Source organism: Sciurus vulgaris, assembly GCF_902686455.1.
Source record: "Sciurus vulgaris genome assembly, chromosome: 2".
NCBI classification, from domain to species: Eukaryota; Metazoa; Chordata; class Mammalia; order Rodentia; family Sciuridae; genus Sciurus; species Sciurus vulgaris.
This window is the reverse complement of record NC_136462.1, coordinates 198,807,528-198,833,023: the sequence shown is the minus strand read 5'-3', so window position 1 is coordinate 198,833,023 and position 25,496 is coordinate 198,807,528. Positions and strand designations below refer to the sequence as shown.

The window sequence follows — 25,496 nt, the reverse complement described above, 5'->3', positions numbered from 1 at the left end:
CAGTTTCCTAAGCTGGGGCAGAGGGGCCAGACCTGGAGCGCGTGGGCACCGAGCCCTGCAGGCCCGTAACTAATCCACCTTCAGACCCATTAGCGTGAAGGGGACTCAGCGAGAGCAGACGGGACCCCGCACAGGGTCCTGGGACCTTTAAAACTCCCTCTGCTGTTGGTGAGAGGCCGACATAAAGCAGCCATTTGTTTATGGTTGGGGAGAGGCTGTAGGTCTCTCAGCCCCTCCTGGCCCTGAACTTTGTAAAGTGCCCCCCACCAGCCTCCCCGTCTCGAGTTCCAGTTTCTGACTGACTTGACCTTAAAAGAGAAGCCCTAAAAAAATGGCAGCGGGGCCTCAGAACCTTCCCGGGCTAGTAAATGTTTATAGGAAGGAGGTGCGGGTTGCTCGTTTCCTTTAGGAGGAAACAATAAATGGGGCCACTTGCCTATGCCCACTCGACCCTGGGCTTCTAATGGCCTTTGCTTTCGGTGGGGAGGAGCAGGGGCGGGGAGGGCCCGGGACCCAGGAACTTGGAAGCGCCCTGCCCTTTTAGGCAAGTCCAGGGGGGCTTCCCAGCCTGGCACTAGGGACATTTTAGCCAAGTTGTTCTGGGGCAGGGGTGGGACGTCTCGTGCCTTGTGGGATGCTCAGGGCCTCTCAGCCTCTACCCCAGGTGCCAGCTGCACCCTGGCCCCAGGTTTGACAGCCACATGTATCTCCAGACATCATCAGGTGTGCCCTGGGCACAGAATCACCCCAGCCAAGAACCAGAGTTGAGGGCACTTTTTTCTTTTTTTTTTTTTTTTTTCGGTACTGGGGATTGAACTCAGGGCCTTGTGCTTGCAAGGCAAGCACTCTACCAGCTGAGCCATCTCCCCAGCCCACAAGGGCACTTTTCTGCAGCTGGGGATCCTTTGGGAGGCTTTGCCTGAATCCCGCTGGCCCGTGGTGAGGGGCAGAGCAGTGTCTGCAGAGGGACGGACCACCATGGACACAGCCGCCCTGCACGCAGCCCTGCCGGCCCAGAGCGCCCTGGAGACGGAGGGAGGCCTGGCTCGGCAGAGGGCTCCCAGTGCTGAGCTGCACCTTTCACCGGCTGTGTCTGAAAGTCGAGGCGAGAGCCCCTCAGAGCAGCCCTCCAGCTCCCTTCCCCGAGGGGAGCTGGGCAGCTCCGCCCACCTTGCTCCCTGGCCGCTCCCTGGGTGGGGCGGGGTGCAGAGGAGGTATTTCCCGCCTCTCCTCAAGGCCTGCAGCTAGCTCCTCAGCTGCTCAAGGCTGGAAAGGCTGGCCGTGGCCTGCGGCCTGGTTTTGTGCTGGTGAGGCCGGAGGGGTCAGTGCATTTCTAGAGTGAGCGGTCAATTGTCAGAAGAGGGTGGGTATCGCTCAGATGAAGCCACCTGAGGCCTGAGTGGCAGGACTCTAAATAAAGTTCTATTGCCACACTCGCTGCAGAGGGGCCACCCACAGCCGCAGGGCAGAGTGGTTTTGTGGTTTTGTCTAATGCCCAGGCCCCCAGGGTTCGCTGCCCCACCTGTGACGGCCAGCTTCATCGGCCCTTCTGCCTGGCGGGGCTGGTCCCTGTCGGCTCGCCTTCCTGGCCCACTGCTGCTCTCTGGAGGGGCCCAGGGGTCCCCGTGGCCGATGCGCACACCCCGTGCCTTTCCTACCTCCACTTGCGCCAGGCCCTCCCTGGGCGGTAGGACTGTGGCTCTGAGGTCCGACCACCTGGGTTGGAATCCCGCCTCCGCCCCTCGACAGCCCGTGACCTAGGGCGAGTCATGAAGAGGAGGTCGCGGTTTCTCCCCTGGGGTCCCCTGGGTGCGCGGCCCTGGGTGCGTGCAGATCCCACCCCCGGGGGCAGCGTCGGAGCGTGCAGGGGACGTCGCAGGCTGCACAGCGATGGGAGCCCTGGGCGCGGCCCTCTCTCTGGGGACGTGGGTCAGGTGGCTCCCCCAGCCATGACACTGGCCAGAATGGGAAGCCGTCTGTTGACAGGTCACTAGCAGTGGGAGGCCAGCTGCAGGGCCAGAGTCCTGCTGAGCTGGACGGCTGCCTCTTGCCAACTCAGATGTGCTCACCATTGCGGGACATGGATCCCCGGAGCCACCAGGACCTGCTCCAGGTGTCCCCCACCAGTCCAGGGTGCAGGGCCCGGTTACACGTAGCCCATGGCCGTGTGCTGGCCTGCTCTCCTGAACATCATGTCCGTGCAGTTGCGCAGGATGCCGCCCTGTTGTCCTTTCCGGCTGTCTGACCTTCCTTCTCATCTGCCTTCGGGTGTGGCGTGTCCATGCCCTCTGTGCTCTCTGGCCTGGCCCTCACCCCTCCTCTGTCCTTGGTGAGGGCCACCTGTGCCAGCTGCCCCTCAGGCAGCACATGGCCTGTTTATTTAGATGTGGGAGGAAATGGGTTCAGGGATGACAGTCTTTCCCAGTTCTGGGTCCGGCCGGTCTGTCTGCCCAGGGGCCCAGGTCACGGTGTGTGGCTGCGGGGGTCAGTGAGCTCTGGGCTTCAGGGCCTTCTGCTGCTGGGCGGCGTGGGGCTCAGGGGACCCGGGCTCATGAGATCATGGGAAGGGGCCTGCCTGCGGGAGCACTCAGGATGGGTGCTCCTGGCCGCCCAGGGCCCAGTCTGCTGGGGAGCGCCGCCCAGGCCTGCCTGGGAGGTGGCAGCGACCCAAGGTGCGGCTCCTGCCCTGTGAGCTCCTGTGTGGTCAGCGTGGCCTCGTCCTGGTGACCCTGCCTTTCCCTGAGAGGCCTCGGTCCGGAAGCTCCGGCCCACGTTGCTTCTCGATTCCCCTGGTCCATCTGGACGAGGGGCCAGGCATTGGACGTAGTGCCGCGCAGCCCCCTCCCTAGGGGTCAGGCTGACGGGGGACATGCCAAGGGGGCAAAGTGAGATCTACCCTCCGGTGCCGTGGGCACCTGCTCCTCCCCGGGGGCCTGCGTGGAGGGTCCCTCCTGCCAGTCTTCCCAGGTCCAGAAACGGTGGCTTAGGCCCAGGCCCACGTCGTGCCCAAGTTCTTATCTTCAAACCCAGAACCACCTGCCACGCTGTGGGCCTGGGATGTCCCCCAAGAGCTCACGAGCTGGTGGCTTGGTCCCCAGGCCAGCAGCATTCAGAGCGGGGAGGCAACGAGTCACGAGGACTCTGGGCTTGTCAGTGGGTTGGTCCCTGGAGGGGTCCAGGCCGAGGGGACCCCATGGCGGACCCTGGCAGGCGGGACCTGCCTGGAGTCCACGCCCATCCCAGGCGCAGCTGCGGTGAGCCGGCCACTCTCCGCCTGCCCTTCCCTGCGGCGTTCTGCCTTCGCCTCTGAAGCCGCCAGGGTAAAGCTTTCCTCCTCCAGGTGGGTTTCTTAGGGACTCTCCACGCTGACTGTTGCCCCCTGGAGATGCCGTGAGACACACACCTGTGGCGTGGTGCCTGCTTCTCTGCAGAGGAGCAGTGAGTGGCTCACGTAGGGCTTCTTCACTGCAGGTCACCTGCCTGGGTGGCTTCAGCACACAAGCCCATCACTGTCCCCCAAAACAGCAGGTCTTCAGGGGGTTGACTGCAAGTCTGGGGTGGAGCTCAGTGAGTGATGTCATCCAGGTATCCGTGAGCTCCCCACAGCCCAGTTCCTCATTCCCACGGACCCTTGGACATAAGATGGCTGCCACAGCCCTGGGCACTGCGTCCTCATCCAATCTCACATTCAAGTCTGCAGGAGGAGGAAGAGTCCAAAGGGCTCCCTGTTGTCTGTGTCCTGGTTTCCCTGAGGTTACTGGAAGACCTCTTGTCTCATGGACTGAACTGGGTGGTGAGGACAGCTCTTGCCCCCCGGGAGGAGGGGAAGCTACACAATTGCTCTGGAGGCACCAGAGCAGGAGGTGGGGTGGGGGCTGGACGTGGTGGTTGGGTGGCCATTCAAGTGATTTAAATCTTCCCCTCTGGGTCGTGAGCCATTTGTACATTGGTGGATTTAGGAAGTGTGTGCATGATTTGGCTCCACTGTGTGCACAGACAAATGGAGGCCCCCGCTGATTTCAGCCTCCGATGAATAGAGCCCCACCGCGAATGCGCAGGTCCGTTGCCGTTGACATGAGTTGGGGCCCACGGGGAGACCTTAGTTTCGGGCACCACCGTAGCGTCAGGTGACGGTACGTGGTGCTCCCACCAATGGCAGGGCTTGGCTGAAAGCCTCAGCTTGGACAAGAGGCAGGTCCTCCTGGAAAGGAGCTGAGAGGGTCAGCAGCATTGCCCGTGGAGGAGGCCGAGGCCGGGGCAGTGCTTGGCCTGGGTTGTGTGGCGGTGCGGGAGTCCTGTTTCCTCTGGGCGGAGGACCAGCAGACGGGGGCACCCCACAGGTTAAGGGTCCGCCAGCGCCTGCTGGCCAAGGGCAGGTAGCTGGGAAGAGGCCTGCCCGGCGGGAGCGGCACACCGAGCCAGCAAGCTTCCCCCAGCAGGCAGGGTCCAGGTTCCCAGGTACTTCTGCCACTGCCCTGGGACACTGAGGCAGTGGGGTCTGGGCCCCCTTGTGTCCCCCGGTCAGAAGGGGTGGCAGGGGCAGGAGGGTGGACGGTGTCTTCAGGAGCTGGTTCTCCGCAGTGTTCGTTTGGTGTCAGCAAAGGAGCATTGTTCAGAATTCCGGTTGCAGGCAACAGAGGTCGATCCGAGTGTCTCAGTGGTGTGGGGGGTGGGAAGGCTGCATCCCAAAGCTTTAAGGAAGGACACAGGGACCGGCAGCTGGGAGGCCCTGGAGGATGCTGGGACCATCCTCGCCACGTCTCCTGTCTCTGTTGCTGGACAGCTTCCCTCTTTACCCTGCCTCCTTCTTTCCTTGCTACCTGGTCTGTTGGTGACGAGGTGGCCACTCACAGAAACCTGAGGTCACAGTTGTCTTACTGGCCTCATGCGTGTTTTCCCCGCTTCCCTTGCAGGTTCTGAAAAGTATTTTGCTTCCCGATGACTGACATTGCTGAGCAAGCAGAACTCTCTGTCTGTCCTCGCTTTTCTCACCTCCAGTGGGGGTTCTACGGAGACGTGATGCTTGGTACCTTCTTGACAAGTATTTTGTAACCATGAGACAAGAAACCCAAGGTTTAAAAGTCATTGTGCAGAAAATGATAGAGCAAAAAAGACAGAAGAAACTTGAGGTCCTGAGGGTCTGGTTGAGCTGCAGATGCAACTGAGGGTTTTCTATGAGGGAGGCAGCTTGAGTCACGGGCTCGCTCGTGGATCAGCTGCTGTGGAGGTAGATGGGACCACTGAAACAGCAACAGCACGCTGGGCCGGCCTGGGGTCCCTGTGGCTGAGTTGGGGGCGTAGGAGTGTCTGCTCTCTAATTATAGCCACGTTAGTCATCATAATAACACTCTTAGTCGCTGAAATTTGTTGAGGGTTGCCTGCTAAGTGCCCTTTCCACCTCTGCTGCTACTTTTTAACTTTTGAACCCACCGTTTCAGGTGTGTGTGGGGGGCTATTACCATCCCTGTTTTACTGGCTGGAAAACCGAGCACAGAGGTGAGTAGCTGGCCCAGGGATGCGTGGCCAGTCCGTGCCTGTGGATTTGGAAGTCCAGTACCTGAGCTGGGCGGGCAGGAGGGAGCCACATCAGGCTTCTGCAGTGCTGCACGTTGGGCCTGATGCCCCCGTCCTTGGCTTTAACGCTTCTCAAGATGTCTTAGCGCTGGTTGAGGTGTCGGTATCTTCTCCAGAGAGCCCTTGTTCATGGGTGGCGCCTCTCCTGCAGAGACAGGGTGAGGTGCCGAGCCGAGCGGCCCCGGGTGGACGGAGCCCTAGCGCCTACTGTGGATGAGGCCTCTTAAGAAATGCAGCGTGTGCAGAGCGGGTGAGATCAAGAACACTACCTTCTGAGGCGGGAGCACAGCGGGGACCAGTGCCCAGATGGAGACACAGAACTCGTCCCCAGGGCCCGTGGGACGGATTTCCTGCCTGTAGGTAAACTTGGATTTAGTTGTCCAAGCATTCTGTTTGAAATGAATCCACGACTGGGCAAGAGGACCCCGTCAAGACTGTCTGGGGTCTGCTCGCGGCCGTCCTGCTCACCTCCCTGCAGGACACGAAGTGGGACTTACAAGCTGTTCACCGCTGAGCCCAGGGCCTCCTTCTCATTCCAGAAACAGGCCAAGGCCCCAGGGCAGGTGGTTGTTAGTGCAGACTGGAGACTGGAGTCCAGTCGTTCCAGCGTGAACCTGCAATGGGTGGGGTCCTGGGAGGCTCCGTGTCCACCAGGGCGACCCGCCCTGGCATCTCCTCACCAGCCCGTTGTCCCTTTCAGAGGTGATGCTGACCACTCTGGCCAGTGCTCCAAGGCAGGGGTGGAGCGTGGCGTTGCGGGAGACTCTTATTTTGAAAGGGAGGGAGGTCTGGGGAGGGCCGGGATGGTTGCTTCTGCTGCACCTGCGAGGCTGATGGGCCCCAGACCTCGGGAAGGATTATAAATTCTCATTTGATTTGATTTGCTTCTAAAGTACCTTAAACCAGCTGTGCCTGCCCAGCTGACCCGGCGTCTGGCTGCCTGTGGGAGGGTCTGCACCGGCCCCTCCTGCCGCGGGGTAGGGGAAGGGGGACACCGCTCTGCCCCACCAGCTGCTCCGTGACTCTCAGGACAACCCTGAACCAGGGGCCTGTGTACGTCCCCGTTTTACAGGGGGGAGGTTGAGCCTCCTAGAGGAGGGTTAGCTTGTCCCAAGTCCCTGCTGGTGGGTGGCAGAGCCTGTGTTCTGTCCAGACTGCCTGCTCCCAGGGATGGTGCTGGACCCCGCTGCTTCCTAGGTTGAGTGGGGTCGAGAGGTGACATTCTTCCTCCCAGGGCCCCACGGGGAGTTTCCAAGGACTCCTCCCACCTAGGTTTCAGAGCAGTGTGCGGTTCGGTGGCCGATGGGGTGGCTCCTTTGCTGCCCCAGGCAGGGCTGTCCCTGGGTGGGAGGTGGGGACGTGGGTGATGCCACAGAGCCTTTGAGCTGGACTGGAAGCTGCCAGGACCAGGCCTGGGGCATGTGGTGGACCCGTGCACACCTCCAGAGGCGACAGCGAACGTCTCTCGGGCTGTCGACGTGTAGATACTCCAGGACACGCTTGCCCGATGGGTTTTAGAGGTGCCCCGCCGCCCTGGCGTGGGCTGGGGACCCAAGTTCCCAGCTAGCCCTCCTCCGCCTCTTGGGTTGGTGAAGCCGCAGGGGGCCGGGCCGTGTTCCAGGCTGCCGGGTGCTGGAGCTCACCGCAGCAGAGGCTCCTTGCTCTGCCTCAGTCCTGCCAGGCCGCAGTGGAAGTCGCTCTGGTCACAGACGGTGGCCTGGCCCTCCCGAGCATGGCACGTCTGCCCAGGGTCCTACACGCTGCTCCTCTGCGTGTGCTTGGCAGTGCAGGTCTGCTCCCAGGGACCCGCGGCTGCAGTGGGATCGCCCTGTCTTACAGAGCCGCCCGCCACCAGGGCCCCGGGCCTGACGCCTCTGCTCTGGGATGAATTCTCCTGGCTCCCCGGACTCTGCCACACTGGGACCCGCTCTGTGAGGAAAGCCCACCTCATGCCTCAGCCCCCATGGCGGGACCCGCCTGCCACTCTAGAGCCTCGTCTCAGCGTGCCAGTGCCGTCCACAGAACTGTCCACGGCGACCGAGCCGCTCGGCGCTGTCCATAGGAAGGCCGTGGCCACGTGGCCCTCTAGGTTTAAACTGATCCCAGTGAAGTGGAAGGAAGCCCTCCATCTCTCAGCCTCATGTCTCTCAAGCGCTCAGTGGCCACGCGGGTCCTGTGCTGCCCGACTGGACAGAGTGGATCCAGGATCCAGCTGTTCGGGGTGTCGGCCCAGCCGTGAGAAGGCCAGTGTTGGTAGCTGTCGGCCACGTGTGTGTACAGCCCACGGGAAGAGAGGGGTCTTCAGGGTGACTCCGTCCCTTCACTTAGGGAAAACCTGGGCCATGAGCCCGGCTACACCCGGCCAGTGGACAGGGGACGGGCCCACGCTGGGTTCTCGTTCTCGAGGTCCGTCTGGTTAGCTGGGGACTCTCTGCTCAGCCCTGTGACTTCTGGGGTGGGGTCTCGCTGCCTCTGGGTGGCCTTGAACTCCTGGCGCAGGCCTGCTCCTGCCTCGGCCTCCCAGGGACCTGGGTCCACAGGTGCACCATGCCTGGGGAGTCGGCCTCCCCCGTGGGGCCGTCTTGTGCCTGGCAGGACGTAGAACAGCATCCTGGACCTTGGCCACTCAATGCCGGTCCACCCACACTGGCTGTGACAGCAGAGCTGTCCCCAGATGTTGCTCAGTGCACCTGGTCAGGAGCAGGGTGGCAGCCATAGCACACTGGCCAAGACCACCAGCTCCTCCGAGGACCGAGGACCGCCAGCCCCACGGAGGACCTCGGCCGATTCCCGCGTCCCCTTGTTCTCTGTTGGCTGTGGGGGGTGGGGACCCAGGGCACTGGGGAAGGGGTTCCTTTCGCAGAGTGGGGACGCCACAGGTCAGGCCGCAGCTTCCGCTGCCCTGGGGGCTGCCTGTGCGCCTGCCGCCCCTTTCTCCCCCAGCTCCGGCGCCCAGGCTGTGCTGGGTTCACAACGATGATGTCGTTCGAGCAGAGCTGTGCCAGGGCGGGCGCTCCAGGGTTCAGTCCCGACCCCAGCCCTGCCCACACCTGTGCAGAAAGGCGGCAAGAGCAAGGCCTGTGACCTCTCGGCTGCTCCCTGGACACGGCCCTGAGCCTGGAAGGTGGCCGCGGCTCCCAGTCCTGCTTGGGGAGCTGCGGTGGACCCTGGGGTTTGGGTGACCATGGGGCATTTGGTGGAAGTTTCCAGAGCAGTGTGCGGCTCGGTGGCCGATGGGGTGGCTCCCAGGCAGGGCCGTCCTGGGTGGGAGGTGGGGACATGGGTGATGCCATGCAGCAGTCGAGCTCGACTGGAGGGTGACGCTGGCCCAGGCAGGGTTACAGGCCAGGGGACCTGGGTCCCACACAGGCTTTGCCCTCGAGTCTGGTGATCCAGGAGGCAACGTCCTGACCTAGAGATGGAGCTCCTGTGGCGGCAGCTGCCGAGGCTCCCGTCCCGCACGGGCCAGGCTGGGAACTTGCCCACAGGGCACAGGGTGTGGGAGACCCTGTGACTCCCTGGCACTGCGCGCGGTCGGGCCTCTGTGCCCTGCTCGTTCTCCTGACCAGGGGCAGTGTCCTCCTCTCCCAGGCCGTGTGGCCGAGTGCTCTGCTCCCCAGGTGTGTCCTGACTCACGCTAGTGGGACACACATAGTCCTGTGGGGGATGGTCAGGTTTCCAGAGCCCCCAGGTCATGGCAGGCCTCATGTGGCTTTTTCCACATGTCTTTGAATGAATGAAGGACCATCGTCAAATTCCACGCCCGGAAGCTGTGAGGCCATTAGTTGCCTCTCAACAGCAGGCTTGGTAAGTCGGTTCTGAGTTCCGGTGCGTGCCGGAGACTTCCAGGTGAGCCGTGCCCCCTGAGGAAGGGACGGCACTGGGGTCGGTGGCTTCTGAGTTCGGAGTGGGCAGGTCCCCGGCTGCGGGACCCTCACAGTCAATGGCTGCAGTTCTGGCGGGACTTCAGCTGGCTCTGCAGTCCCTCCTCACCTAAGGGGTCTGTCCCCGACTCCGCCAGCAGCTGAGGAACCTGGCCGAGCATGAGCTGAGGAGGGGACACTTTCTCACGGGTCGCGATCTGCTTTCCACAGGCTGACGCTCCTAACGGAGTCTCGCGGCTCTCACCGAAGGCCGCCCCGCGCCTGTGGGGTTTCTTCCTGTCTCAGCCGAGCAGCATCTGGGAGGCAGTCAGTGGTCTGAAAGGTCAACCAGTTTTTTATGAAAACCCAAAAGTTCAGGAAGGAGCTGCTGGTGACTAACTTGCTCTGTCGCCTGGTCAGCCCTTGCAGCGCCCGAGGAGGCTTCAGAGCCAGCGAGGACAGCTGCGCATGCTCGGTGGTCCCCTCTGTGGGCACAGACGTCTCTCGTGGGCAGCGGGCTCCCATCTGCTCTTCTGGCATCTTTTCTGCATGGCTGTCCCTGGAGAGCTACCTTCCAGGGTCTTTGAGCAGCCAGCGACCAGGTCCAGTGGGCAACATCTGATCCCCTTTGACTTGTTGGAGCCCCTGCAGAAGTGCTTCTTGTCCTTCCGCCTCTTCCGTAGTCCAGACCAGGGCTGGGAAAGGCTGGCGTGTCCCCTCTGGGCCAGCCAGGATTGGTAGCGGTGGCCTGAGTGCCAGATGGTAGAGAAGCATGTTGGGATCGCTTAGTGATGCCTGCGTCAGGTGCCGTCCTGACCCGGGACCCCCCAGCTCCCTGCTTCTGTTCCCACTTGCCACGGCCCACTTTCTGCAGGATCTCCCCTCCTCTGCCAGAGAACTGATTCAGGTACTGCCCTGCGAGACGGTGGGCAGAACCGGTCATGGCCGGCAGGGTTGGTGACCAGAGGCCTCCTGGTGAAGAGCCGACTGTCTTTTCTGCTCATTCCAGCAGATTCTCGAGGCGCGCCCTGCGCTGTTGCTAGTCTCCCGGGCTCTTGGTGGCGCTGTTCCCTCTGCTGCCTGCCGGGTCCCTCCTGGCCTCTGGAATGGGCCACCTCCTTCTCCCTGAGTCTATCCAGGGCCCTTTCTGTGACGACTCCTGCTGGCGGTCACTGAAGTCCCTTTAGGGCCGTGTCTCCTTTGTCCCACGCCCCGTTTTCCCCAGTTGTGGGCGCAAGCCATGGGTGCATTGCTAGCACAGACTCGGCAGTTCTGCTGAGGCCTGCCCACAGGCGTGTTTCAGGGCGCTGTTCAGCACCTTCCTGTCCTTTGTTTCTGGTGGTACCGGGGATGACCTGGGGGCTTCTGCCAGCGAGCCACGTCCCCAGTCCCTTCTGTTTTTCGTTTTGAAAGAGTCTTGCTAAGTTGCTGAGGCTGGCCTCGACTTGCCATCTCCTGCCTCAGCCTCCCAAGTGGCTGGGATCACAGGCCTGTGTCACCATGCCCGGCTGTAGCACAGGTTTTATTTTTTTTAATTTGTTTTTATTGTAAACAAATGGGATGCATGTTGTTTGTGTTTGTACATGGAGTAACAGCATACCATTTGTGTAATCATACATTTACATAGGGTAATGGTGTTTGATTCATTCTGTTATTTTTTCCTTCCCCCTACCCCTCCCACCTCTCTTTCCCCTCTATACAGTCCCTCCTTCCTCAATTCTTGCCCCCCTCCCACCCCCCATTATGTGTCATCATCCGCTTATCAGTGAGATCATTCGCCCTTTGGATTTTTGAGATTGGCTTATCTCACTTAGCATGATATTCTCCAATTTCATCCATTTAACTGCAAATGCCATAATTTTATTATTCTTTATAGCTGAGTAATATTCCATTGTATATATATACCACAGTTTCTTTATCCATTCATCAATTGAAGGGCATCTAGGTTGGTTCCATAGTCTGGCTATTGTGATTTGAGCCGCTATGAACATTGATGTGGCTGTATCTCTGTAGTATGCTGATTTTAAGTCCCTTGGGTATAGGCCGAGGAGTGGGATAGCTGGGTCAAATGGTGGGTCCATTCCAAGTTTTCTAAGGAATCTCCACACTGCTTTCCAGAGTGGCTGCACTAATTTGCAACCCCACCAGCAATGCATGAGTGTACCTTTTTCCCCACATCCTCGCCAACACCTGTTGTTGCTTGTATTCTTGATGATCGCCATTCTATTTGGGGTGAGATGGAATCTTAGTGTAGTTTTGATTTCCATTTCTCTTATTACTAAAGATGGTGAACATTTTTTCATATGTTTGTTGATTGCTTGTAGATCTTCTTCTGTGAAGTGTCTGTTCATATCCTTAGCCCATTTGTTGATTGGATTATTTGTATTCTTCGTGTAGAGTTTTTTGAGTTCTTTATAGATTCTGGAAATTAGCGCTGTATCTGAAGTATGAGTGGCAAAGATTTTCTCCCACTCTGTAGGCTCTCTCTTCACATTGCTGATAGTTTCCTTTGCTGAGAGAAAGCTATTTAGTTTGAATCTATCCCAGTTGTTGATTCTTGCTTTTGTTTCTTGTGCTATGGGAGTCCTGTTAAGGAAGTCTGATCCTAAGCCAACAAGGTGAAGATTTGGACCTACTTTTTCTTCTATAATCTGCAGGGTCTCTGGTCTAATTTCAAGGTCCTTGATCCATTGTGAGTTGATTTTTGTGTAGCACAGGTTTTAATGGCCCCAAACTGGAAAGACCCCCAAGTGCCCATAAAGTAATGAATCTCAGCCCGTGCGTGCGGTGGGAGCGAGCACTCCGAGGCTGTGCACAGCAGGTGAGTGGGACGTGGGGGCAGGCACAGAGAAGGATGGTCGTGATCCTGTGGCCCAGGGCCAGAGGCAGCGGGGGCCTGGAGTCGGGGCAGAATGGGGTCCCCTTGGGGAGGAGGGGCCGGTGCGGGGAGGGAGCTGCAGCTGCATCCCGGGTGCTGGCGATGAGCGTGCCGGGTCCGGTCTGAGCTCTTTACTGAAGGCACATCGTCAATCAGATACTTGTGACGAGACAGGAACTTAGCAAAGAGGAATCTGTATAACCCAGCAGATTCACGAAGCCCCACGCATGTGGGCTGGGTCTGGAGGAGCAGCATGGAGACATCGCTGTCCCTGCTCCCGAGAGATCACTCAAGGCGCCGGCTCGTATTTGGAAATCATCCACGCCTAGGGAGGGCCGTTAGAGTGGACAGCGTTATTCCTGTCTGCTGCTGGTCGCTTCTGGGCGTCTGTCATTTACCTGGCTCAGAGGGCTGCATCCGCAGAGGCCCGTGTTGAGGCAGCTCGGCCGAGCTCATAGGTTGGGGGAACTGAAGCCCCCAACTTCAGGGGACGGGGACCACTGGGCCTGGGCGTCCAACCGGGCAGGTTTCGGCCTGGATTCCAAGCCTGCCCACCTGCCCTGGAGCCTCTCTCTCACCCCAGCTCTCTCTGCCTGGCGGTGGGCAGTGGCTGCCCACAAGCTGGGTCACATCCTTAAAGAAGAGAAAACGAAACAAACCAGCTTTCCCCAAAATAAAAGAAATGCTGTGTTTGGTGGAGCTTAGGGCTTGCTCCCTCCCATCTGTCCCTCAGGAGGAAGGCGTCACAGGAAAAGGTGGTGGTCTCGTGACTCCATGACTTGACTGGGAAGGTAATGGGGGCTCTCCGAGAGAAAGACGTGCCGTCTGCCTGCGGCGTCACAGTGCTGTGTGCCAGCTGCCCTGCTTTCCCATCTCGCTGGCCCCAGCTCAGAGGGATCCCCTGGGAAGCAGGGGAAGTATTTCTATCTCGTGCCCATTTTATCACATTTGTAAGAATTTGTTGCGTCCTCCTGTAGTGGTGTGTGGTTATGAACACGCAGGTCTGTGTGTATCAGGGTTCCCAGCCCTAATGTTCAGGGTTTTGGATCCAGTTCTATAAAGACTGTCCCAAATACGGACACCAGGTTCCCGCTACACCCAGCTGCCCTGGGCCAGTCTGCAAGGCTCGCTGCTCTCTGCGTGGCTGCTGTGATCCCCTGGCTTGGAGGCCTCTAACCTGCTGAGACGTTTGCCTGAGCATTTCTTGTAAATGAAGGTGCCAGGGAGGTCTCAGATGCTGAGGGAAGGCCAGGCGCCGCCCCTTGGTGACCCTGGGGGACAGGTGTGACTGCCATCTGGGACCCAGATGCTCCTGACATGTCAGAGGGCTGTGAGGGAGGTATCCCGGCCGGAGGCTTCTGTCCCTTCCTGCCTCTGACCCTTTATTGCTACTTTCTAGCACAGGACGTCCCCTCCCAGGGTCAGTTTGGGGCTGTGGCTCAGCTATTGGAAAGGAAGGATGCCGATCTGACTTTGGGGGTGGACGTGGGGCAGTTGTCATCAGGGTAGCATTTTCCAGAATCCATTTTCTCTGGACTTATCCTTTGGTCTTGGGGATTTGGGCCCTCTTAATCCTGGGGAGATGGACATCCTTTCTTAGTGCCTGTGAACTCTCTGACCAGCAGGGCCCTGGAACACAAAGGTGGTCCCTGGGCTCCCTGGGCTGCGGGATCTGGGGGAGGCTTTTCTCTATGGGCTCAGACAGATACCAACTCTGGACACTTATTTAAAACCCAAATCCTGAGCAATCAATTCTGGTAACTTAAGAAGACAGTGTCAAGCTTTATTTTTTCACTCTTAAGTATCCACAAGCTTTGGTGTGCAGCTTTGGTGCGCTGTAGTCTGTAAATATTGCAAGCTTTGGGCCACTTTGGTGCTGACTGTGAACTCACGCTGGACCTGAGTCGAGATCGCCCTGAGCGCAGCTGTGGAGTGGGAAGGTGGGCTTTGGAGTTTGGACTGCACTTTGAATCACTTATGGTTCGTTGTGTGTGTGTGTGTGTGTGTGGTAAGGGGGGTTGTTGTAATGAGTTTCAGAAAGGACAGAAGGACATTCGTGATTCATGCCTGTCCTTGTCTTCAAGTAATTAAGGAAGGAAATTCACCCAGGAAACTGTCCCAAAGAGCCCACGGGTGTTTGCAGGAAATTTAGTTGCTCACTTGATCTGTGAGTTTCTTTAATTGAAAAAGAAAATCTTGAAAACCTTGATCGCTTACCTATCTCAACAGTTCCTTACGCATTAAAAATGTCTTGCATAAGCCGGGCACGATGGCACTCACCTGTGGCAGCAGCCATGCCAGGACTGAGGCAGGAGGATCACAAGTTTGAGGCAACTTGAAGAGACCCTGGCTCAAAATAAAATAAAAAAGGGCCTGGGACATAGCTCAGTGGTGCTCCTGGGTTCAATGCCCAGTTCCAGAAGAAAAAATAAGGTCGTACGTAGCCGCTCGGCGAGCATCAGGTTTGCCATCCTGTAGGTGTTCTTTGCTGGGTGCGACCTCAGTGACTGCACCTGAGCTCACGTCCTGCTACTCTGACATGCCTTCCTGTTCAGTCTGTTGTGATTCTTGTTTTCTGTTGTGAACAAACTGTCGCAGCTGAAGCGTGGAGTGCCCATGTGCGTCCTGCCTCCTGCACGGGGCTCACCATCCTGGCTCTCCCTTAGCAGTCTGGCCATGGTGGCAGGTCCTGACACGGTGCCGGCTCCTGTGGCTCTTGGAGAAAGAGGAGGCGCGCAGAACTTAGGCCGTGGCCAAGGGCACTGGGCAGCCAGTGGTGCACCGAGCAGCGGGGGCCACAGGGCTGCGAGGTCAAAAGTGTGGGCTCCTGTGGTGGCTGAGCCTGCCCAGCATGGGGCACATCAAGACGGTGCACTCAGGCAGCGTGCTTTGGCACTCGGGTTCTCGGACTTCCTCTGTTGAGCTGGAGGGCGCCCACCCCTCACCCCTGCTCTCTGCTCTGGTGGATCACTGCCTTTGCATTCTGATGGCATGGTGGCATGGTCTGTCCCACAGCCCCATTTGTTGGGGACTCAGTGCATTCCAGGAAAACACCTGGCTGTGCTCCTGTGCCTATTGCAGGGCAGCCCCCTGCTGAGGGCAGAGCTGCTCCACCTGGGCTCTGCTCGGCCTGCCTCCGCTGCAGAGGAGCAGCAGGGGGCCTAGAGTGACCCCGGTGCTCCACAGTGCCCTAGGAGTGCCTTGAAACGGGGTTACCTAAGGGCCCTTTCCCACCTTCTGACAGAGTCCCTGGGACTCGACCTGTGGAGCTGCAGAGAAATGAATGGACTGAAGAGCTCGCCGGTAGGACCTGGTGTGGATGCTGGACTGTGGCGGGAGGGAGGTCCCTAGGTACTCTGGGGATTCTGACTCCAGCACGGTGATGGGTGAGGGTCCATCAGCTGGCCAGTGTTAGAAGAGAACCAGTTTGAGCAGGGTTAATTCATGAGAGCTTTGGGAATTAATTTGGAATTGCTCTTTGAGGCCTACCATGGAGATATGGAGAAGGTAATTGGACGCATGAGCAGAGTCAGGGGGACCTCCTGGCACGAGATAAATCTGTCTGCGTGGAAGGGTCATCGTATGTGTGGTCGTGTGCCTGTGGGGGGTCATTCGTATGTTGGGGTTATCTGCATGTAGGGGACCGTTTGTATGTAGGGATCGTCTGCATGTAGGGGTAGTCTGCCCAGAGGGGTCATCTGCACGTAGGGGGCGTCCACCCATAGGGGTCATCTGCACGTAGGGGGCATCTGCATGTGGGCTGCAGCCACTGTGTGGGTGGATGAGCTCTCCCTGGGAGGCCAAGCCCATGTCTGGGTGGAACCTGGGTTTGAGTCCCAGCTCTGTGACCCTGGGAAGGCCACTGGACACCTCTTGGGTCTCAGCTGCCTTACCAATGTGATGTGCTCACCACCTAGGGTGGCATGGGGACTGGATGGGTGACAGGACTGGCCCGGCTCTTGGTCTGGCCTCCTTACCTTGGGTCATCCTGCTCGTGGACTGTCTCCATCTGGTGTTGGGCACCTGTGAATGGACATGCTATTGCAGTCTAACGTCAGTGCCAACAGAAGAGACTGGGCCGGGGCTCGTATGTTGTTCTGAAGCCATTTCCCAAAGCTCCTGGCTCTGCCTCTGCCTCACATTGCCATGAGGCCAAGGCTGTGGTTGTCAACGCGGCTGCTGGTCGGAAGTATCTGGGGGTGCTTTAAAAAGAGGGCGCTCTCCAGGCCGTCCTGAAGCTGTGCTCCTGGCTGGCCCTGGGCATGCTGCCTGAGCTCACCGCGTGCTCCTCTTCCAGTTCCACGTTCAGGGGCTTTGCGATGGCACCTCGGAATCCGCCTGGACGGTGGCATTTACACCGTGGAAACTGGCCAGCTGCACAGACCAAGGCCCAGGGAGCTGGCCAGCAAGCATTCACCAGCCCACCACGGGGCAGGCCATCCTTGCTTTTCAACAGCGTCCACTGTGACTTACGTGCAGCAGGGCTGGGACCGTGGCTGAGGTGTCCCAGGGTGGGCACAGGAAGCTCCATGGTACCACCCGCAGCAACAGCCAGCTGGTCCCCGCAGAAGGCGAGTGGCTCTGTGAATCAGGCCATCATGCTGCACAGCATCTGGTGAAGGAGGATCTGTGTCAGTTTTTAAAATGGCGAAATCAAGTCTGGAAGGGTTTCCTGTCCCTTGTGCAGGCCACGCTACTAGTCAGGGGCTGAGGGTGGATTTGGACCCAGGGCCTCCTGGGTGGCTGTGGGCAGTGCCCACTCTTCCCAGCAGCTTAGGCAGAGTGATGCCCTTGTTGTTCCTGAGGACTGTGGGGTCTGAGCCTGGGCTTCAGTCAGCTGCAGCGAGTCAGCTGGGTGGACTGTGACCAGGGGTCTGGGTGTGCGAGTCTGCTAGGCAGGGTGCTGGACTCCAAGCCGGGAGAGGGAAGCCCAGAGGCTAATGGGCGCTGGTGCTGGCCTGTGCTTTCTCCCCCTCCAGTGGAGCACGACCGGGAATTCTTCCACCCACGCTACCACCACCGGGAGTTCCGGTTCGATCTTTCCAAGATCCCAGAAGGGGAGGCCGTGACCGCAGCTGAATTCCGGATCTACAAGGACTACATCCGGGAGCGCTTCGATAACGAGACCTTCCGGATCAGCGTCTACCAGGTGCTTCAGGAGCACTTGGGCAGGTGGGTACTGGGGTCTGGGTGCCATGCTGCCTCCAGCTGCTGAGGAAGAAAGGGTGGCCCAGGATGGGCACAGGGCAGTGGCCATCACACACATGCCACCGTGGGACACCAGCCACATTTGGACTGGTGTCTCCTTAAAAGACAGTGCATGGTGTGTGTCCGTTTCCTGAGGTGAGATCGTCAGAGAGAATGGGCAGGAGAGGCAGGAGGCCAGGAGGCCCGGTGTGGCCCGTGCAGGATTTCAGTGGCCTGCATCTGGCAGGGCCAGCGTCCTGGTGATGGTCTCCCACTCGCTGATCTTCACTCTGAGGCCCCGCGTGGTGTCAGGCCACCAGTGAAAGTGGCCATTTGTAATAAATGAGGGAACGAGAGGGAATACAGCCCCGAGCCCCAAAGAAACAGCCAGAGAAGTCCCGGTCCTCCCAAAGTCACTGGGTTAGGAGCCAGAGATTGGCGCTGAGAGGCTTTAGTTTCTGGACTCCCACTGTCCCCTGCGGACATGACGGGTAGTTCGTGAAGGGCCATGTGTGCCTCTGAGTCTCAGCCCTTGCTCTTCAGGCAGGAAGGGGACTTGTAACCACAGAGAGCAACCTACAGACCACCACCCCTACCCCTGAGCGCTGCTGCCTTAGTGCCATCCTGACCACGGGACACGAAACTTCAGTGGAGCGCTTGCCTGGCAGGCACGAGGCCCTGGGTCCCATCCCCAGCTCTGCGGAACAGACAGAACAAGAGGACAAAGCTTGCGTGGGTGTCCTGCGTCTTGCCTTTATCTCACGTCCTGCCCTGGGGGGCCTTCTAAGGTAGCTCTGCTAAAGAGAGTGGAAGTGACCTGAAGCCACAGTGCACCGTCACCCAGGGAGAACATGGCCACATGGGGTTGGGCTGAGGTTCAGGGACAAGCCAGAACCTGTGCCTACAAATGTATTTCCATTAAACGCTTGTGTCTGGAAAGATGAGGCCCAGGCTCCCTGCCTCTCACTGTGGAGGCCGTTTCTGCCCCGACACAGCCCTGCCGCCATTTGTTGGCCTCCTCAGACCAGCAAAGGCCCACGAGTTCCTACGTGGTGCCCCCGTGTGCACTCTCTGCTCTACCATCAGTTCCTCCTGTCCCCACGCTGTCCCATGGGTTGGCTGTGCTGTGGGGTCTTACTGCCCCTGAGTGCAGCACAGGTTGTTGACTGAGGTACAGGTTGTGTGGACATCTCTCCCCAGCCAGGGAGGACGGAGCCTGCTCTTGTGTGCTCACCAAGGTTGCTTGACCAGGCTGTCAATCCTTGTCCATCTGACAGGTGACAGATGGTGTCCCTGTGTCGTTTAAATCTTCTGTTTCAGGGGCTCCCCCCCCACAAAGGCCACCCTGGACTGCTTCCTACTGGAGGGGATGGTACTGGGAAGGAGCGGGTGGCATGGAGTGCAGGGCAGGCTGCGTCTCCCAGAGGCATCAGGTGCCCAGGCCTCCTGGCAGGCTGTACCCTGGTCCCTGGGCACAACTCCAGGAGCAGCTTCAGGTTCGTTTGTGGGAGGTACAGAGGTTTGTCTACTCTGACAAATGCCCCAGGTTTTGCCTGGGCCTCAGGCCTGTGGGCAAGCTCTGGCCACCCAGGATGCTTCCACGGACCCTGCGAAGGCTGGTGACCCAGGGCTTTTTGTCAGCAGCACAGAATCTGTCCACCTGTGCCATCCCTGAGTGCCTCACCTGGGCCTGCCTCTGGGAAAGTGCTGTCGAGAGGCTTCTGGAATGGAGTAGCTTTGAGTGGGGCTGATCCACACACCTGCACCAGGGCAGGTCTCTGTGCCAGAACGCGTGCCCTGCTGCTGACCTGTGGCCACTGGGCCTGGGGCGCCTCTGCAACCCTGTGCTGCTCTTCTCTTGAGGGGCGTCCCCACCCACGGCTCCTGCCTCCTGTGTACACCCTCTCTGCTCGGTGTGGGGAGGTGCTGGGTGGAGGGCTGGGGGTCAGCATGCGGGGCCGGGCCGCTGTTGTGGAGGTCCTGCTTCTGGTGGCCGCTGACCATTGTGCTTCCTGACTGCAGCTGGACCAGCCCGTCGCGGCCTCTGTGGTCACGTGGCTCCCGTTTGCACAGGGTTCTCCTGGGGCGGCTCCCCGTCTTCTCACAAGGCGGTGCCACCCGCTGCACTGATTTAACGGATTCCGCCTGCGGAGACGCTGCTTTCAGATCAGGTCCGTGCACAGGTGCCCGGGGTTAGGACTTGAGGGTGTTTTCTTGATCCATCCCATCCCGGGTCCAGAAGGTGAGAAGCAAACGGATGCGCAAACAGACCAGGTAGCTGCTGGACTGGCTGGGGAGGTGTGCAGACAGCTGTGCCTTAGGTAGGGCGGTCATGGAGGGTGCCGAGCTGGGACATCGGAATGGCAAGAAGGCCCTGCCGCGTAGGTCAGGAGGTAATGTAGGAGGGACGGGGAGGCCGATGCGAGGCTGGGCCTTGCTGAGGGTGAGGCGGGTCCTTTACTGGAAGCTCTTGTCTGACTCCTCCTCTGGGGTTCCAGCTCTGCGTCCTGCTGATTTGTGGGCACTTGGTCCTGCCTAGTTCAAGGTAGTGGCCTCCTGCCCCTTCCAGAGGTCCAGGGTGGATCCTGGGTGCCCAAGATAGGGGAGAAGACCTGAGTCGCTGCAGCCGATGGAGGGAAGGCTGAGACTGGGGTCCTCAGCTCGAGCAGGTGGCCAGGCTGGTGTATTAGCCACTGAGTGCCGAGTCTGTCTCTGGTGGCTCCTGGCTTGCTGGGAGGCCACGCTTCTCATCAGCAAGTGCCCAAGCAGAGGAGGCGACCACAGGGTTGGGGACAGCCAGCAGGTGCGACATACTGGGCATGGAGGAGGGGACGGGAAGAGGACTTGTGCTCTGAATTGCTTGGTTTTCTTCCTGTGCCTCAGAGGAGGACATCACTCTCCTTCTCCAGAAGCTGAAAGGTTAAAACTTTAAGAAGTCATTTATTCATTTCCTGAGAAGCTTGTTTGGGTTCGACTCTAGAGACAAGGTGCCCTTACTAGGTGATTGGGACGGGGGGGGGCGCTGACGCGGCTCTTCTGAGCGTGGATTCAAATCCTGCCACCGGGCACCAGTGTGGCCATGAGGTCCAGGAACCTCAGAGCCTCAGTTTCCTCCTGTATAGACGGGGGGTGCCTGGCTCTCCCTCCCGGGCCTGTGCGGAAGGCGAAGGGAGTCGAGCTGCTCAGCACGGCGCTTGCCACCTGGTGGGTGCTCCCTGGAGGTCAGCACAGTCCCTTCATCGCAGTCCCTTCTAGGGGAGGGAGCCGCAGGCCCGCCCTGTCTTCTCCTTGTGCTGAGTCCCTGGGCTTTGCCGTCTCCGGGCGGGGTGGGGGAGGTCTGAGCAGGACGCTCGGGCTTGCACATCTCACCTGTGCGGGGGTGGAGCTCACCTGTGCTATCCCAGCTGGGCCCCGCATCCTGCTGCAGTTGAGGGTCGCCTGCTTGTCTGAGTTCCCCAAAGAGCTCAGGTCCTACCCACCACCCAGCCACGGAGCCACCCGGGTCTTTGTGCTAAGGAAGCCATGGTCTTATGCCAGCAGCTGCCCAGCAGTGCCGGGCTGAGACATCTGGCGCTGCAGGAAAGCCCTGGGGTGCCGGGATTAGCTAGCCTTGGGTCGGCCTCAGCATCTCTCCCCTGTGGGAGTCACTTTCCACCAAGTCCTCTTGATCTCTTGGAATCCAGATTAAATTCCAATAATGAGCCGAGCTGGAGGCCTTCCATGGCCCTCGGCCCTGCGTGCAGCTCGGCCCCAGACAGCTGGTAAGACGCGTGGGAGCCGCCCTGGGCGGGCTGCAGAGCCAGTGGGCTGTGAGGCAGGTCTGGGGCTGGTGGCCTTGGCTCTGGGCACCTTTGGAGGGTCGGGGGGTGAAGGCCTCATTCTTCCCCTCATTATCTGAATCACGGCCTGCGTTTGGACAAGCTGGGCCTGGCTTCCAGAGTCTGGACCTGCCCGTCCTTATTGGTTCCAGCTTTGGTCCCAGCTGCTGGGGAGGGTGTTTGGGGCCGGGGTCACGCTGATTAACCTCTTCACTGGTGGAACCAGGCCAGGGTGCTGCATCCTAACCTCGCCAGCCCTGGGGGGATCTTGCCAGTGCCGCCCCATCTGCAGGACGTGCTGGAACTTTGAGAGCAGGCCTCCGGGCACTCCGGGGAAGTGGAGGCCGGCCCCCCTGGCCACCACCAAGGTCGAGATGATGTTGGCAGCTGGATGAAAAATGTCCCTCGCTGCATCTTAGGGATTTTGGCTGCCGGGAGGGTGACCTCAGAGTGGTCTCCCGTGCCAAGATTTGGATCAGCTGCAGCCTGAGTCACTCCGAGGAAGAGGGGCTGTCCCTGCCTGTCCCCCACGGGGTGGGGGGGTTGGCAGGGGAGGCCAAGGCGCGGCTCACAACTTCCCTTCAGCCACAGCCAGCGCTCTCGTCCCCTGCCTCGAGTGGGGAGTGCTCCGGCCAGGCAGCTGCTGCAGCCCACCTGGGCACCTGGCCCTGCCCACATGTCCAGGTCCTGCAGTGCCCCGCCCCCTAGGAGCACACTGCCCACAACTCTGACCTTTCACCTCTCGAGCAGGCACTTCCTGCAGAGCCCCAGGCCTGGGCGAGCGTCCTGCACTCCTCAGGTCTTACCTCTGCTGTGCTAGCCTCGCCTGGGAGTGGCCTCTGACGGCCGGAGCGGCTGGCTTCTCCCAGCTCCCAGCAGGTGCAGGATGCTCTCAGTGCTCAGCCCAGGAAGGCCTGGACTGGACGCTGAGGGGGAGCACTGAGTCCCCGCGCCCCAGGGTGGCCTCAAGGTGGCCCTAGGGGGGTGGGTCACTGGATCCTTGCCCCACCCGTCTTCCCCTGAGGACTTGTGGGTGGTGATCATGTTATGTGCAGGTTCAGGACTGGGTGGCAAGACTCTGAGCAAGTTTGGATCTGACTTTGAGCACTGTGAGCATGTTCAGGCAGAGGGTTGGCCGTGCTCCGGAGCAGGGCCCCACCCTGTGTCCGAGGCCTCTGTTTTGGTGTGGCCACACTTCGTCTTTGTTATGTGCCTTGGAAATGACCCTGTGAAGACTTGTAGTTCCCATTTTACAGGTGACGAGACTGGCTCAGAGATGGGAAGTAACTTACCTGAGGTTGCCCAGTAAGAAGTGCCCAGGTGGAACTTGAACCCAGCTATCTTAGACTCCAGTGTCACACTCTGAGCCCCAGCAGAGCTGTGTCTTCTTTTTCTACAGCTTCCCTCACCTGAGCTCAAACGGGTCAGATGATGGCCCTCAGCCTTGGCTGTGCATTTGAATTGGTGACACTGATTGGTTAGAATCGATTGAAACCCTGAATACGAGGGTTCGACTGGGCACTGGGATTTCTAAAATGTGGTGATCCCCTGTCTGCCAGGCGGAGCCCTGGCCACTGGATCTCTCTGTCCCACCTGTGAGCCGACGTGAATGCCGGACAGAGGGAGGGGAGAGATTTCTTCTGGTTCCGGCCCTGTTACCTTTGACTATTTTCCCCCTACTGGACGGAGCCCAGTTGGTGGTCCAGACCATGACTGTCAGTCTCAGTGGCACAGGAAAGGGCCGGCGAGGTGGAGGTGGCTGCAGGCTCTGGCTCCAGAGGCCTCTCGCTGCTCCCGAAGGCCTACGTGCCTGGCCCCACGTCTGCTGGCTTCTACCCCGTGCCTCTACACCTCAGCCCCAGGGCGTGAGCTCCGGTTTGGAGCTGCCTTCTCAGGAGGTGCTGGGTTAGCTCCCCAGAAGCCTCCTCAGAGGGCAAGGCAGGAGCAGCTGGCAGCCGCGGCACAGCCAGGATGTCCTGGAGGGCCGGGGACAGCAACCCAGAGCAGGCTTGGTCGGGGCACCTTGGTCCTTTTCCTTGTGGCTCCTGTCTGCGGTCCCCACTCCAAAATCCCAGGTCCAAGCTGCTTGGGCGGCAGTGATCAGCCCTGTGCCTCTTGGTTCCCCTTGGGGTCCTGTCCTGGTTTGTGCAGACCATTCTGGAAAAAGCCTGTGTTCAGCACCACCCAGCTGTGCAGAGACGGCAAGCCACTGTGTCCAACCCAGTGAGTGCTGGAAGTGCCCGCGGCCGGCCCCTCAGCGTGCCGCTGGCTTCCTGTCCTGCGGTCTGAGGCCATCTGGTGGGCCCTGGTGGCTTTTTTGATCTCTGTGCCTTTTATTTCCTTCCATATTTCACCCCCGGCCTGGCGTCTTGGGGGCGGTACGGGTGGTGGTTGGGGCATCGGTGGTGACAGACTCGTCTGCCCATAGTGGGTCTGGAGCCGGCCTGGTGGTTGCCAGGATTCTGACTCACTGCAGGCGTTGACCCACCTGGGGGCAGGTTGGGCGGGTGGCCTGTGAGGGAGTCAGTCCTGCTGTCTGTGTGGGCCCCCGCCTGGGGAAGGGCTGCTCTCTGGGCCACTGGAAGGACTTGCCACCATCACGGTTAGCCTGCTAGCCTCTGCTGTACCTCCACACGGCACATACTGGAAAAAGAGTGTAGTGAGGACAAACCCACCTCCCGTGGGTGGCTTTGAGTGCTGTCCATCACAGCTCCCATGGAGGTGCCCTGCCACTCCTGCAGACAAGGAGGCCGAGGCCCAGGGCCAGGCTGGTGATGGGGAAGCGGCCTGCGGCCTTCCCAGCATCCTCCCCGGGCTCGTCCTTCCTTCCTGGGCTGGTAGACACACGTTTTCCTTTCCCCTCATGGTGCCCTTATGACTTGGGTAGTGGTGGGACAAATCGTACTTTCCTCAGAAGGAAACTGAGGCAGAGGCGACACACGGCCTGTCCCCTGGTCCCACCGGTGTTGTGAGTGAGGTAGTCACGGGGGTTCCTGCGAGGCCTCTGGCTGTACCACTGGGAGCAGCTGGAACTTGGGTAACTGGGTGACTGAGCTGCGTGGGTCTCCTGGCAGACCTGGTGGGCACTGCAGCAGCTGCATGGGTGGCCCCCTGCTCAGTGGGCGCTGCACACGTGTGAGCACGTGCGAGGGTCTCTCTCTCTCTCTCTCTCTCTCTCTCTCTCGTCATCCATCCTTTATGCCTGGAGCCAGGCACACTGTAGGCACTCAGTCCGACAGCCGTCTCGTGAACACATGGCTGGATGGGCTTGTCTTCTGCTCTAGGATGCGGGCTTGCCGTGCTCACTGACGGTGCTGCCCCTAGCCAGGGGCCCCGTGCTGGCAGGAGCACACGCATGCCAGGTACCTGCTGCGTGAGCCGGTGGCGGCCAGCGTCTTTGCCCTGCGGCTCGTCCACCCCAGCAAACTTTCCAACGCGCCTTCTCTTCCAGAACTGAAAGGATGTCTTGTTTGCGATCTTTCTCCAGCATCTGAGCTCAATTTCCAAAAAGTGAAAATTGCCTGTGATTATACTACTTTCGATCCTAGGCGAGTTTCCCTGTGATGATCATAATTATATTATTTGGAGCTGGTGGGCACCCAGTGGCAGGCTGGCTCTCATGGGCCGTGTGGGGAGATGCCCGTGTGTGTGCTGTGACCCGGGTTCCTGAGCGGGGAATGCATCTGGGGAGATGGACCCGGGGTCGGCCGTCTGGATAACTCGATCTGGCACTTGAATCGGGACCTCCGCTCGCCTGTAGAAGCCTGTTTTTCCAACTGTATTAACATCTGTGTTTCATATCAGGCCTGTAATTGCTTTAGCCTTTTTGGCAGGAGACAAAGAGAATTCATATTTTTCAATTTGGTCATAAGCGGTCATCTGTAGCTGGGAAGAAAAGTGCCTGCTCAAATATTCACTCTGTAAGAATCGGGGTACAGGGTGCTGGGCAGACAGTGTCCAGAGTCAGCTGTGGTCAAGAAGGACCTTGGTCATTCCAAGTCCAGGCCAGACGTAGGCATCTGGGTAAATGCCCGAGGTTCTTCCAACACTGGTTCCTCCTTCGTCTTCCTGCTGCCACCCCCCGACCCCATCTTCTTCTTCCTTAAAAATGGCCATCACGACTTTCCGTTTTATCACTCCAAGGAAAGAGGAGGAAAGCTGACCTCTGGCCTCCGT

The 25,496-nt window shown here is 59.5% G+C and overlaps 1 protein-coding gene across 1 annotated transcript in view; it reads left to right on the top strand.

The window, feature by feature from the left end:
• BMP7 (bone morphogenetic protein 7) overlaps positions 1-25,496 on the top strand; it is a 70,290-nt gene that overhangs the window by 10,624 nt on the left and 34,170 nt on the right. Inside the window, exon 2 of the mRNA XM_079129443.1 lies at positions 17,295-17,487. Coding sequence (XP_078985569.1) covers positions 17,295-17,487 — 193 coding nt within the window. The remainder of the gene's footprint in view (positions 1-17,294; positions 17,488-25,496) is intronic.